Below are 13,182 nucleotides of genomic sequence, written 5' to 3' on the forward strand. Positions count from 1 at the left end.
TTGGTGATCAGGCCTACCACTGTTGTGTCATCAGCAAACTTAATGATCATGTTGGTGTCGTGTTTGGTCACGCAGTCGTGGATGAACAGGGAGTACAGGAGGGGACTAAGTACCTACTCCTGAGGGGCCCCAGTGTTGATGATCAGCGTGGCAGATGTGTTGTTGCCTACCCTTACCACCTGGGGGCAACCCGTCAGGAAGTCTAGGATCCAGTTGCAGAGGGAGGTGTTTAGTCCCAGGGTCCTGAGCTTAGTGATGAGCTTTGTGAGCACTATGGTGTTGTAGGCATTCTCACATAGGTGTACCTTTTGTCCAGGTGGGAAAAGGCAGTGTGGAGTGCGTTTGAGATTGCGACATCTGTGGATCTGTTGGGGAGGTATTCGAATTGGCGTGGGTCTAGGTTATCCGGTAGGATGCTGTTGATGTGAGCCATGACCAGCCTTTCAAAGCACTTCATGGCTACGAACGTGAGTGCTACGGGGCAGTAATTATTTAGGCAGGTTACCTTTGCTTCCTTGGGCGAATGGACTATGGTGGTCTGCTTGAAAATGTCAGTGAAGACACTTGCCAGTTGGTCTGCACATGCTTTGAGTGCACGTCCTGGTAATCCGTCTGGCTCCACGGCTTTGTGAATGTTGACCTGTTGACCACTTCTGGATGAGCATTTTCTTGTTTGCTTATGGCCTAGAGTTGGTTGAGTGCGGTCTTAGTGACAGCATCGGTCTGGGGCGGTAAATAGACAGCTACGAATAATATAGATGAGAATTATCTTGGTAGATAGTATGGTCTACAGCTTATCATAAGGTACTCTACCTCAGGCGAGTAATACCTTGAGACTTCTTTAATATTAGACATCGCGCATCAGCTGTTATTGACAAAAAGACACACACCCCCACCCCTCGTCTTACCAGACGTAGCTTCTCTGTTCTGCCGGTGCATGGAAAATCCCGCCAACTCTATATTAGCCGTGTCGTCGAACATCCACGACTCTGTGAAACATAAGATATTACAGTATTTAATGTCCCGTTGGTAGGATATGCCACCTGACCTTGTCTATATCTCATATAACTTAGAGCAATAGTGTATGTGTGTCAGCCTATACCCCTCCAAAGACCTCTCCCCAACACGCTTCATGTGTCTGACAGCTAAAATTGGCCTGTAGAAGGAGTATTAAGCCTGGAGCACAAGTCAAACAGCAGAGCATAGCTTTCACTTGGTTAGGAGTCTCGGCTAGATGGACAAAATCTTTATTTAACTAGGCAAGTCAGTTAAGAACAAATTCTTATTTTCAATGACAGCCTAGGAACAGTGGGTTAACTGCCTTGTTCGGGGGCAGAATGACAGATTTTCACCTTGTCAGCTCAGGGATTCGATCTTGCAACCTCTCGGTTACTAGTCCAACGCTCTAACAACCAGGCTACCTGCCACCACACTGAGTAAACCCCAGCCGTACAGCCCCTTTAAATAAAAATGTCTCTATTTTGACTTAATGTTCTCTAATTGACTCGTGTATTGAGCAAATTTACACTCTATAAGCTGTTCATTTATTGGATCTGTGCCTGGTTAACAAGGGCTCCCTTAGAATTCCAAGGATTGTTAGCGTTCTCCCAGAGAATCCACCCACCCTTGAATGCTGCCTGTCAGTGTTATTAGTGTTGCCGGAATTCTAGAATCAATGGGGAGCATTATGATGCTTCGTCCCAGGCACTGCTCCGGGCCTACCCCTGTAGGTTGCGTGACCCTAGAATGGGCCGTAGCGCCTGAGAAGAAGGCTGTTGATATATGCCGCAGCAGTCTGCCCGGGTCAAATGCCATCTATAACAGAGAAGTAACAGAGAAGGGAGTCTGGGTGAGGAGGGATGGTGGATGGTGCTTCCTCTGAGCCCTGCCTACAACAATGTGGCGTGACAGTGACACTGAGCCTATAGTATGGTCGTCACTATCAGGCCACAATGCAAAGCTAGAAAGACAAAGTATTTTCACTATAGGCAATTTTGACATGGCAGCTTGGCCACAGTTTTAAGAATATTTTTGTTTTGAGGATCTGTAATCTGTCACAAAGATTTTCTGATGTAGACTCATCTCAACCAAACATCCAGGGTTTGACTGTAAGCCAGTGTATAGACAAGTTGTGTTTGATCACCATGTCGTTGGACAGTCACTGCCCAAAACCCACAGAACGGGAGAGCTTGGCTCGTCACCAGCCGTTTGAGATAACATGCTGCTGTTGAATTTAAACACTACAAAAAAATGTTTCCATTTTCAGCCACGTGTGGTGGTACAGAAAGGTGTGAGAGAAACTAGGACAGAAGAACAGGGGCAGGGGGTGAGATGGGGACAGAGAGACACACAGAGAGGGAGAGAGGGACAGAGAGAGACCGAACCAATGATTCCTTTTGGAACACAGTCAGTGTCATAATGATAAGAGAGCCTGTTGGAAGGCCAACGGGCGAACAGTTGGTCACATGCCACCATGGTTCAATAACGTGAGAGCTTGACCTAGGTTGACGGTCTTCGCTGGTTGTAAAATGGCTTTTCTTTATACCTGTCTAGGAATGATAAGAGATGAATGGATGACACTTTTAAAATCTAATATGGATCCTACTCAGTCAAAATCAATTCCCAATGCACAGTAAGAATTATTTTTGGGATTAAATTTGGACAATTTGGTAAAGTAAACATCCGTTGTTTCTTCAGCATGTGTTTGTCATATAGCAGCTGAGAGTGCTCTAAAGGTACACGTCTTATCACAATATTTACAGAAGCCGTTTGGTGTTGAATGTCAAATAGAATATGTAGTAGGAACACAGACTAGGGTTAATTATAGTCTGCCCTAGAGGAGGACCCCCTCCGCAACACACACACAAACTTAAACACACACACTTACACACACACACACACACACGACTATCTTTAACGCTTCATTATTTTTCCACCATTCTGAAAAGCCGTCTCCATGGTTATGCCCATAGCGGGGGACTGATCTAAATAGCACTCTTTAACTGACATCTTGGTTACCATCCTTGGTGTCGTCATGGAAGCGACTGGCAAGAGGGGTCCCCACTAAATATACTTGATATGCCAAACGCTCCTCCACTGAAAAAGCCTTTGTTTTATCAATCTCCATTCCTTTGTTTTGGTTCTAAGCTAGAATATGCCTTTTCCATGTTTTGTTCAACAGGCTACTTCATCTATGACTTCCTTGATATGGTGCTCAACCAGAAGATGATCCTGTCATGGGAGCTCCTATTCCATCACACAGTGGTAAGTGGCCCTTGTAGCATCTACAAGGTTTGAGGTACCCGTTATGTACAACCACAGATCTAGGATCAGGTTACCTGACCTCACTCACCATAACCTTGATAAATATCTGACCCTGTATCAGCGGTTAGGTGAAACAAAGCCTAGAATCTCTGTCTCAACCTCATTATCTAGCTAAAACACCCACCAGAGAATACTGAAGCAGTGAAAGCATCACACAGTGCACACACATTTTACACACAAAACCCCCACAGTCGTTGGCCCCTGTTAGCATACAGCAGAGCTCAAAGCCTATTTTATTGGTCGCTTGCACAGTTTTGCTGCACCTGCGATGTCTCTAGCTATAACAATGCAGTAAGATCTAGCAATACAATAACAATACACACATAACTCCCCCCCCAAAAAAATAAATAAAGAACAAGAAAATGAAGACCTTACTGTTAACCTTTTCCAGCCAGCCTTCCTCATCAGGCTCCTAACCTGCCTAACATCCCCCTTGAGGAGGTTAACCCCCAGGCATGGTAGTGTAACAGAGGTCTTTGGGTAAAAACGCTTGCACAATGAGTACATTTGCCAGAGACCTGATTAGTTGCATTGGCAACCTAAGTGAATGCCTAGACTTAAGCTTAGCAGGCTAATGTGCTCTACTGTCCCTTAGAAAGTCTGAGTTTTAACCCCATCGGTCACACTAGCTAGGAACTACCAACTCACTAGACAGCTCCAGTACTACGTAATAGGCCTCAAATGAGAGCACCTGGTAAAGTCATTGTTCATCATTGTCCTTTTGAGAAAAATGTTCATTGTTCACCAATGTTCTTGAGAAAGACCTCATAGTGTTGTTCTCTTTCCCTTGAGAATGGGTTTCTCGTCTTTGTAGAATGCTGCTTGAGGCAGTGCATCAGGGTATGAAGTTGCCTGTTGGCAACAGATCTAGGATCAGTTTTCCCTCCCCCGTCCTAACTTTAACCATTGGGGATTAAAATGCTAAACTGACCTTGGCATACGCCAAAGTACTTCTGCCTGACCCATTTTCATGGCAATACTGAGCTTTTGAAGACCTTTTTATTTTGAGGACCGGTTTGTGATGTTGATGTACATTTTTAGATGTTTGTTTTTTTTAACCTTTATTTAACCAGGCAAGTCAGTTAAGAACATATTCTTATTTTCAATGACAGCCTGGGAACAGTGGGTTAACTGCCTGTTCAGGGGCAGAATGACAGATTTGTACCTTGTCAGCTCAGGGGTTTGAACTCGCAACCTTCCGGTTACTAGTCCAACACTCTAACCACTAGGCTACGCTGTGTGGTTAGAAGAGGACTTGTGTAGATTTGAATTTGTAGAATTTTGTCAAGTCTGTCCATGTCTGCTTGTCTAATAGACTTATTATATTATATATCTAATGTTTGTGTATAGGCGTCTGAAGTTGAGCCAGTGTATGTGGGCACATGCCTATTTATATGTGTGAGCCTCTATAAGTGTGTGTTTCTCTATATCGCTCGCACACATACTGGTGAGTAGTACAGTATTCACACTCAGCCTCTCGTGTTGGTATGACTCACAGCTGGCTGTTCCTCGTCAATGTATCAACACTGTCCAGGGAAAGCCCTGCATATCTAAACTGACAGACTGACTGACTGGACTCAGTCTGCCAGGCAGCTCCATATCTACACTAAATGACTGGCTGACTGGATTCAGCTCAGCTTGTTAGGTAGCTCCACGTGCCTCTGGCCCTGGAAGGATAGTGGCCCAGTGTATTTTGGCTCAGTCCCTCCATGGACTTCATTCTCCCTTGAAGTCACCCTACGGTTCTCATCCTCTCCTCTTCCAGGGCCAACAGCCTGCCAGTCAGTCCCCCATTCTGAGGTTTTGTTGTTGTTGTTCTTCGCTCCCTTCTTTCCTGGAAGCTCCATTCAGGACAGAAGGAGGAGGTCTGGATGAGTGTTGGCAGATACACAGTCCATGACTGTGGCCTGGGAGGAACGTCTTCCACTTTTCCTCTCCTTCTCTCACATCATCCTTTTTGTCTGTGTTGTGGTCCCTTTCTGTGTCTCTATCAGTCTTTCTTTATTCTATCTCTCCTCTCTCTCACTCTCTCTTCCTCTCCCCCTGTGGTTTACTGATGGGGTCAGGGCCTGGCAGTAATGATAAATAAGAACATTGTTATGTGGTTTTTTTGGTGAGAAGTAAAGGGAGAGAAACTCTTTTTCTGAATCTGAGATCTCAATGGAGCATTTCATTGGTCTTGGGTAATGCCTTGTTGACAATTTCTACGGTCTGGGGAAAAACAGCCTTTATTTGGCGTACCCCCTCATCCTCTGAAAGTCATTTTGGTTAGTCATTCACTTTGTAATCCTGTAGATGGGTTTCTCTGAAATGCAGACTTAACAACACCAAAGACTCAAGCTAAGGACTGATGCTAAAGAGTTAGCATAAGGCAAAGCTTTGGTAGTTGTTCCAGTAGTCGTCGACCAGGCTTGTATTCATCAGGGCATACAGCATCATAGCAGAATGGTTGGGCAATGTAAAACATAAACTAGTGTTTCTTATTGGATAAGTTCAGCTGGAAGGCCATTTTCTTCCATTTCATGTCTAGTGAACATGGCCTAGTATTAGTAACTGTGGGGGAATAAGCAGTCAAATGTTCCATAGAAACGTTGTACTTTTTTCTACTTAAGTGGAGCTCACTGGGTAAGAAAGGTGTGAGTCTTCTTACAATGACATATGGGTACTCCACTGGCAGTTTGACACAGAGCAACACAGAGACTCCTCGTATAGCCCCCAAACAACCCCTGACCCCTCCATTCCTTTGAGAAACAGGAAGTCCTGCCGTCTGTGCCAATAATAGGGCGCCCTTATGAGCCCTTATGAACACAAAACTGCCTCACTCAGATCTGACTGAGGAGGTACTGTCATATGTATGAAAGAGCATATGGAAGATTCAAAACAGATGATATAAGGGTCTGGAAACAGACATTCTGACAAACACCATATTTGCATTTGCAGAAGTTGTCAGGGGTGCTTTTTGTTTCAAGGGGTTTTCTGCTGTAGTTTCAGTAACATCATTGAGAATTTCAATAAGCATTTTTCTACGGCTGGCCATGCTTTCCACCTGGCTACCCTGGTCAACCGCCCGGCACCCCTCACTGCAACTTTCCCAATCTTCCCACATTTCTCCTTCACCCAAATCTAGATAGCTGACGTTCTGAAAGAGCTGCAAAATCTGGACCCCTACAAGTCAGCAGGGCTAGACAATCTGGACCCTCTCTTCCTAAAGTTATCCGCCGAAATTGTTGCAACCCCTATTACTAGCTTGTTCAACCTCTCCTTCGTATCGTCTGAGATCCCCAAAGATTGGAAAGCTGCCGCTGTCATCCCCCTCTTCAAAGGGGGAGACACTCTAGACCCAAACTTCTACAGACCTATATCTATCCTACCCAGCCTTTCTAAGGTCTTCGAAAGCCAAGTTAACAAACAGATCACTGACCATTTCGAATCCCACCGTACCTTCTCCGCTATGCAATCTGGTTTCCGAGCTGGTGCATCTCAGCCACGCTCAAGGTCCTAAACGATATCATAACCGCCATCGATAAGAGACAATACTGTGCAGCTGTATTCATCGACCTGCCCAAGGCTTTCGACTCTGTCAATCACCACATTCTTATTGGCAGACTCAACAGCCTTGGTTTCTCAAAATGTGTCATTTAATGACTGCCTCACCTGGTTCACCAACTACTTCTCTGGCAGAGTTCAGTGTGTCAAATCGGAGGGCCTGTTGTCCGGACCTCTGGAAGTCTCTATGGGGATGCCACAGGGTTCAATCCTCGGGCCAACTCTTTTCTCTGTATACATCAATGATGTCGCTCTTGCTGCTGGTGATTGTCTGATCCAACTCTATGCAGACAACACTATTATGTATACCTCTGGCCCTTATTTGGACACTGTGTTAACTAAACTCCAGATGAGCTTCAATGCCAACTGCTCCAACTGCTCTTAAATACCAGTAAAACTAAATGCATGCTCTTCAACCGATCCCTGCCTGCACCTGCCCGCCTGTCCAGCATCGCTACTCTGGACGGTTTTGACTTAGAATATGTGGACAACTACAAATACCTAGGTGTCTGGTTAGACTATAAAGTCTCCTTCCAGACTCACATTAAGCATCTCCAATCCAAAATTAAATCTACAATCGGCTTCCTATTTCGCAACAAAGTGTCACGCCCTGACCTTAGAGAGCCAGTTTATTTCTATATTTGGTTAGGTCAGGGTGTGATGTGGGGTGGGAATTCTATGTTTTGGACGGGTATGGTTCTCAATCAGGGACAGCTGTCTATCGTTGTCTCTGATTGTGCACCAAACTTAGGTAGCCCTTTCCCTCCTTTCTTTGTGGGAAGTTAACTTTGTTTGAGGCATCATAGCTCTGTGAGCTTCACGGTCGTTTTGTATTGTTTATTGGTTTTGTTGGTGACATTTTTAATAAAAAGGAAAATGTACTCTCACCACGCTGCACCTTGGTCCTCTTCATTCGACGGCCGTAACACAAAGCCTCCTTCACTCATGCTGCCAAACATACCCTAGTAAAACTGACTATCCTACCGATCCTTAACTTCTGCGATGTCATTTACAAAATAGCCTCCAACACTCTACTCAGCAAATTGGATGCAGTCTCTCACAATGCCATCCGTTTTATCACCAAAGCCCCATATACTACCCACCACTGCGACCTGTATGCTCTCGTTGGCTGGCCATCGCTTCATATCCGTTGCCAAACCCACTGGCTCCAGGTCATCTATAAGTCTTTGCTAGGTAAAGCCCCGCCTTATCTCAGCTCACTAGTCACCATAGAAGCGCCCACCCGCAGCACGCACTCCAGCAGGTATATCTCACTGGTCCCCCCCCATAGCCAATTCCTCCTTCGGCCACCTTTCCTTCAAGTTCTCTGCTGCCAATGACTGGAACAAACTGCAAAAATCCCTGAAGCTGGAGACTCATATTTCCCTCACTATCTTTAAGCACCAGCTGTCAGAGCAGCTCACAGATCACTGCACCTGTACATAGCCAATCTGTAAATAGCCCATCCAACTACCTCATCACCATATTGTTATTTATTTTGCTCCTTTGTACCCCAGTACCTCTACTTGCACTCATCTTCTGCACATTTATCACCCCAGTGTTTAATTTGCCATACTGTAATAATTTCACCACTTTGGCCTATTTATTGCCTCACCCAACTTATCCTACCTCATTTGCACACACTGTATATAGACTATCTCTATTGTATTATTGACTGTATGTTTGTTTATTCCATGTGTAACTCTGTGTTGTTGTTTGTGTCACACTGCTTTGCTTTATCTTGGCCAGGTCGCAGTTGTAAATGAGAACTTGTTCTCAACTGGCCTACCTGGTTAAATAAAGTTGAAAAAAAAAACATTTTTGGAGTTGCCCCCGCCCTTGACTGGGTTCATGGAAAAACAAGGAAACATTTACCGTAAAAAGCTCCCCTCTCCTCCTTGTATGTAGGCCAGTTGGCTATGAAAGTTGGAAATATTGAGGTTGCTATGAACAAGGGTGAGTAGATACTAGAGCACTGCTTCAGAAGTTCATGAAAAAAGCATTTAGAAAATGGAATTGAGCCTAATGCAGTTCATTTAAGATGTTTAGGTCAGCAGGGGAGATGTCATTTGACTCTAGTTGCTTTTCTAATTGCAGTCGCTATAGCTGCGCTCTTCGTTCAACCGCTCTCTGACTGAGATGTTTTTGAAGGTTTCAACAGTGTTTGCTGTTTCCCTCCAACACAAATTGCTTTCATCCCTGTCTCGTTACGTATTATTGAGTTAGCTTATTAGTAGTGCTCAGTGCTGGTAGGGAAGCGAGTGTCGTGTGCTACTCTCAAACTGTTATTTTGACTGCTGTGTTCCATCTCTGAGATACACTATCATCGATTCCCCTACATACTACATCTGTATCTACAGGGCATTTGGAAAGTATTTAGACCCCTTGACCTTTTCCAAACAAAAATGTTACAGCCTTATTCTAAAATTTATTAAATCTACAATACTCCACAATGATAAAGCAAAAACTGGTTTTTCAAAATGTTTGCAAATGTATTAAAAATAAAATATTACATACGTTTTCAGACACTTTACTCAATACTTTGTTGCAGCACCTTTGACAACGTTTACAGCCTCGAGTCTTCTTGGGTATGACATTACAAGCTTGGCCCCTGCATTTGGGGAGTTTCTCCCATTCTTCTCTGCAGATCCTCTCATGCTCTGTCAGATTGGAGGGGGAGCGTCGCTGCACAGCTATTTTCAGGTCTCTCCAGAGATGATCGATCAAGTCCAGGCTCTGGCTGGGCCACTCAAGGACATACAGAGACTTATCCCGAAGCCACTCCGGTGTTGTCTTGGCTGTGTGCTTAGGATCTGAGGTCCTGAGCGCTCTAGAGTAGGTTTTCATCAAGGATCTCTCTGTACTTTGCTCTGTTCATCTTTCCCTCAATCCTGACTAGTCTCGCAGTTCCTGCTGCTGAAAGATATCCCCACAGCATGATGCTGCCACCACCATGCTTCACCGTAGGGATGGTGTCTAGTTTCCTCCATATGTGACACTTGGCATTCGGTTCAAAGACTTCAATATTGGTTTCATCAGATCAGAGAATCTTCTTTCCCATTTTCTGAGAGTCCTTTAGGAGCCTTTTGGCAAACTCCAAGCGGGCTGTAATGTTCCTTTTACTGAGGAATGTCTTCCGTCTGGCCACTCTACCATAAAGGCCTGGAAGATTCTCCAATCTCCATAGAGGAACTCTAGAGCTCTGTCAGAGTGAGCATCAGGTTCTTTGTCACCTCCTTGACCAAGGCCCTTCTCTCCCGATTGCTCAGTTTGGCCGGGCGGCCAGCTCTAGGAGGGGTCTTGGTGGTTTCAAACTTCTTAAGTATGATGTAGGCCACTGTGTTCATGGGGACCTTCATTGCTGCAGAAATGCTTTGGTACCAGGTACCCTTCCGACAATTAATTTAAAACGTATTATGGCTTAGATCCCGCTAACGGGATCAATATGACAACAGCCAGTGAAAGTGCAGGGCGCCAAATTCAATCAACAGAAATCTCATCATTAAAATTCCTCAAACATACAAGTGTTTTACACCATTTTACTTGTTGTTAACCTGTTGCGTCGAGCAATCCCATATCCGGGAGCGTAATTATAGCCTCAAGCTCATTACCATAACGCAACGTTAACTATTCATGAAAATCGCAAATGAAATGAAATAAATATATTGTCTCACAAGTTTAGCCTTTTGTTAACAACACTGTCATCTCAGATTTTCAAAATATGCTTTTCATCCATAGCTACACAATAATTTGTGTAAGAGTATTGATAGCTAGCATAGCATTAAGCCTAGCATTCAGCAGGCAACATTTTCACAAAAACAAGAAAAGCATTCAAATAAAATAATTTACCTTTGAAGAACTTTGGATGTTTTCAATGAGGAGACTCAGTTAGATAGCAAATGTTCAGTTTTTCCAAAAAGATTATTTGTGTAGGAGAAATCGCTCCGTTTTGTTCATCACGGCTAAGAAAAAACCCCGAAAATTCAGTCATTACAACGCCAAACTTTTTTCCAAATTAACTCCATAATATCGACAGAAACATGGCAAACGTTGTTTAGAATCAATCCTCAAGGTGTTTTTCACATATCTATTCGATAATAAGTCATTCGTGGCAGTTTGGTTTCTCCTCTGAAGCAAATGGTAAAATACACGCAGCTGGAGATTACGCAATAATTGCAACGGAGGACACCAACCGGAGCACCGAGCACCTGGTAAATGTAGTCTCTTATGGTCAATCTTCCAATGATATGCCTACAAATACGTCACAATGCTGCAGACACCTTGGGGAAACGACGGAAAGTGTAGGCTCATTCCTTGCGCATTCACAGCCATATAAGGAGACATTGGAACAAAGCGCATTTAAAATCTGGGGCATTTCCTGTTTGAAATTTCATCTTGGTTTCGCCTGTAGCATCAGTTCTGTGGCACTCACAGATAATATATTTGCAGATTTGGAAACGTCAGAGGGTTTTCTTTCCAAAGCTGTCAATTATATGCATAGTCGAGTATCTTTTCGTGACAAAATATTTTGTTTAAAACGGGAACGTTTTTTTATCCATAAATTAAAAAAGCGCCCCCTATATCCAAGAAGTTAATCCCACCCACAGTGTCCGATTTCAAAAAGGCTTTACGACGAAAGCACACCAAATGATTGTTAGGTCAGTACCTAGTCACAGAAAAACACAGTCATTTTTCCGGCCAAAGAAAGGAGTCACAAAAAGCAGAAATGGAGATAAAATGAATCACTAACCTTTGATGATCTTCATCAGATGACACTCATAGGACTTCATGTTACACAATACATGTATGTTTTGTTCGATAAAGTTCATATTTATATCCCAAAATCTCAGTTTACATTGGCGCGTTACGTTCAGTAATGTTTTGCTTCCAAAACATCTGGTGATTTTGCAGAGAGCCACATCAATTTACAGACATACTCATCATAAATGTTGATGAAAATACAAGTGTTATGCATGGAACTTTAGATAAACGTCTCCTTAACCTCATGGCTTTTGTTTTTGCTCTGACGTACACTGTCAACTGTGGGACTTTATGTAGACAGGTGTGTGTCTTTCCAAATCATAGCCAATCAATTTGGAGAAACATCTCAAGGATGATCAATGGAAACAGGATGCACCTGAGCTCAATTTTGAGTCTAATAGCAATGGTTCTGAATAATTATGTAAATCAGATTTTTCTGGGTTTTAGGTTTAATATATTTACAAAAATGACTAAAAACCTGTTTTTTCTCTTTGCCATTACTGGGTATTGTGTGTAGATTAATGAGAATGTGTTTTATTTAATACGTTTTTGAATAAGGCTGTAATGTAACAAAGTGGAAAAAGGAAAGAGGTCTGAATACTATCCAAATACACTGTATACACCTACTGCCTGCCATCTTCTCTTCTCCTCCTCTCCTCCTTTCATCTCCTGTCCTCTCGCTTTCTCTCCCCCCGGCTTCTTCTCAAAAGACCCTGATATTCCCGCTCCTACAGACCAGTCTTTGTCCATGTCCCCTCGTTCTGTCAGATTCCACTGACTCACCACATAATATAGCCTTAGTACAGCAGCCGCCAAAGCTGTAGTACATGCCATGCGTTCTGCTTCTTCATTCCAAAGTTATTGAACATTCTCATCCCTACTCTCTCTAAAGTGTACTCTAAAAGCAAAAAAAAAAGCATGTTGAGTTATAATTTCAAATTTGCTTTGTAAGTAAATTCATGAACATAATTTTCTGTAATATGTGGTTTGTGAAATTGTGGTTTGCTTTTCACAAACCACTAAAATGTCCCTGGACTCCAAGAAGCAATGTCAGCAGGAGCAAATTCATTTGTATAGCAGGCTGCTGAATGTATTTGCCAAAGAAATATTCCAGAGATATTCATGTGCTCCACAAACATTCCTCTTTTGGCCAGGGTTCTTCTCTGTGGGTTGAGGAGGCAGAAGGAGTATCGCTTGCTATTTATTTTTGCACAAGTTTCAGTTCTTTCAACATATCACCTAAACCTAGAGCTATGAGCTATAACCTCATGTGTTTTAGCCCTATCACTGCATGGATGTTATTAGAACTTACAATTACCAAAGTGAGAACACCAGAATAATGTGATTGAGAGAGAGATTGAGTGTGAAGGAGAGGAAAGGGAAAGTGGGGTGAGGCAGAGAATGTGTCGATAGATTTTTGACGGGAGAGTTGTGGTGTGTTTTGCGGCCACATCTCTTTGGAGGAGGGAAACCCCTCCAGACAGAAGAAATCTGGTCTCCACATGAACCCCCTCTCACACACGCTCAACCCAGATCTCCGCCCCCATATCC

At 43.5% G+C, this 13,182-nt stretch overlaps 2 protein-coding genes across 2 annotated transcripts in view; one reads left to right on the forward strand and one right to left on the reverse strand.

The window, feature by feature from the left end:
• Window positions 1-13,182, reverse strand: part of aifm4 (apoptosis inducing factor mitochondria associated 4) — a 64,077-nt gene that overhangs the window by 27,405 nt on the left and 23,490 nt on the right. Inside the window, exon 3 of the mRNA XM_052467568.1 lies at window positions 909-989. Coding sequence (XP_052323528.1) covers window positions 909-989 — 81 coding nt within the window. The remainder of the gene's footprint in view (window positions 1-908; window positions 990-13,182) is intronic.
• Window positions 1-13,182, forward strand: part of LOC118372744 (TLC domain-containing protein 2-like) — a 36,341-nt gene that overhangs the window by 6,285 nt on the left and 16,874 nt on the right. Inside the window, exon 3 of the mRNA XM_035758728.2 lies at window positions 3,182-3,264. Coding sequence (XP_035614621.1) covers window positions 3,182-3,264 — 83 coding nt within the window. The remainder of the gene's footprint in view (window positions 1-3,181; window positions 3,265-13,182) is intronic.

This window comes from Oncorhynchus keta, chromosome 18, assembly GCF_023373465.1.
Source record: "Oncorhynchus keta strain PuntledgeMale-10-30-2019 chromosome 18, Oket_V2, whole genome shotgun sequence".
Lineage (NCBI taxonomy): Eukaryota > Metazoa > Chordata > Actinopteri > Salmoniformes > Salmonidae > Oncorhynchus > Oncorhynchus keta.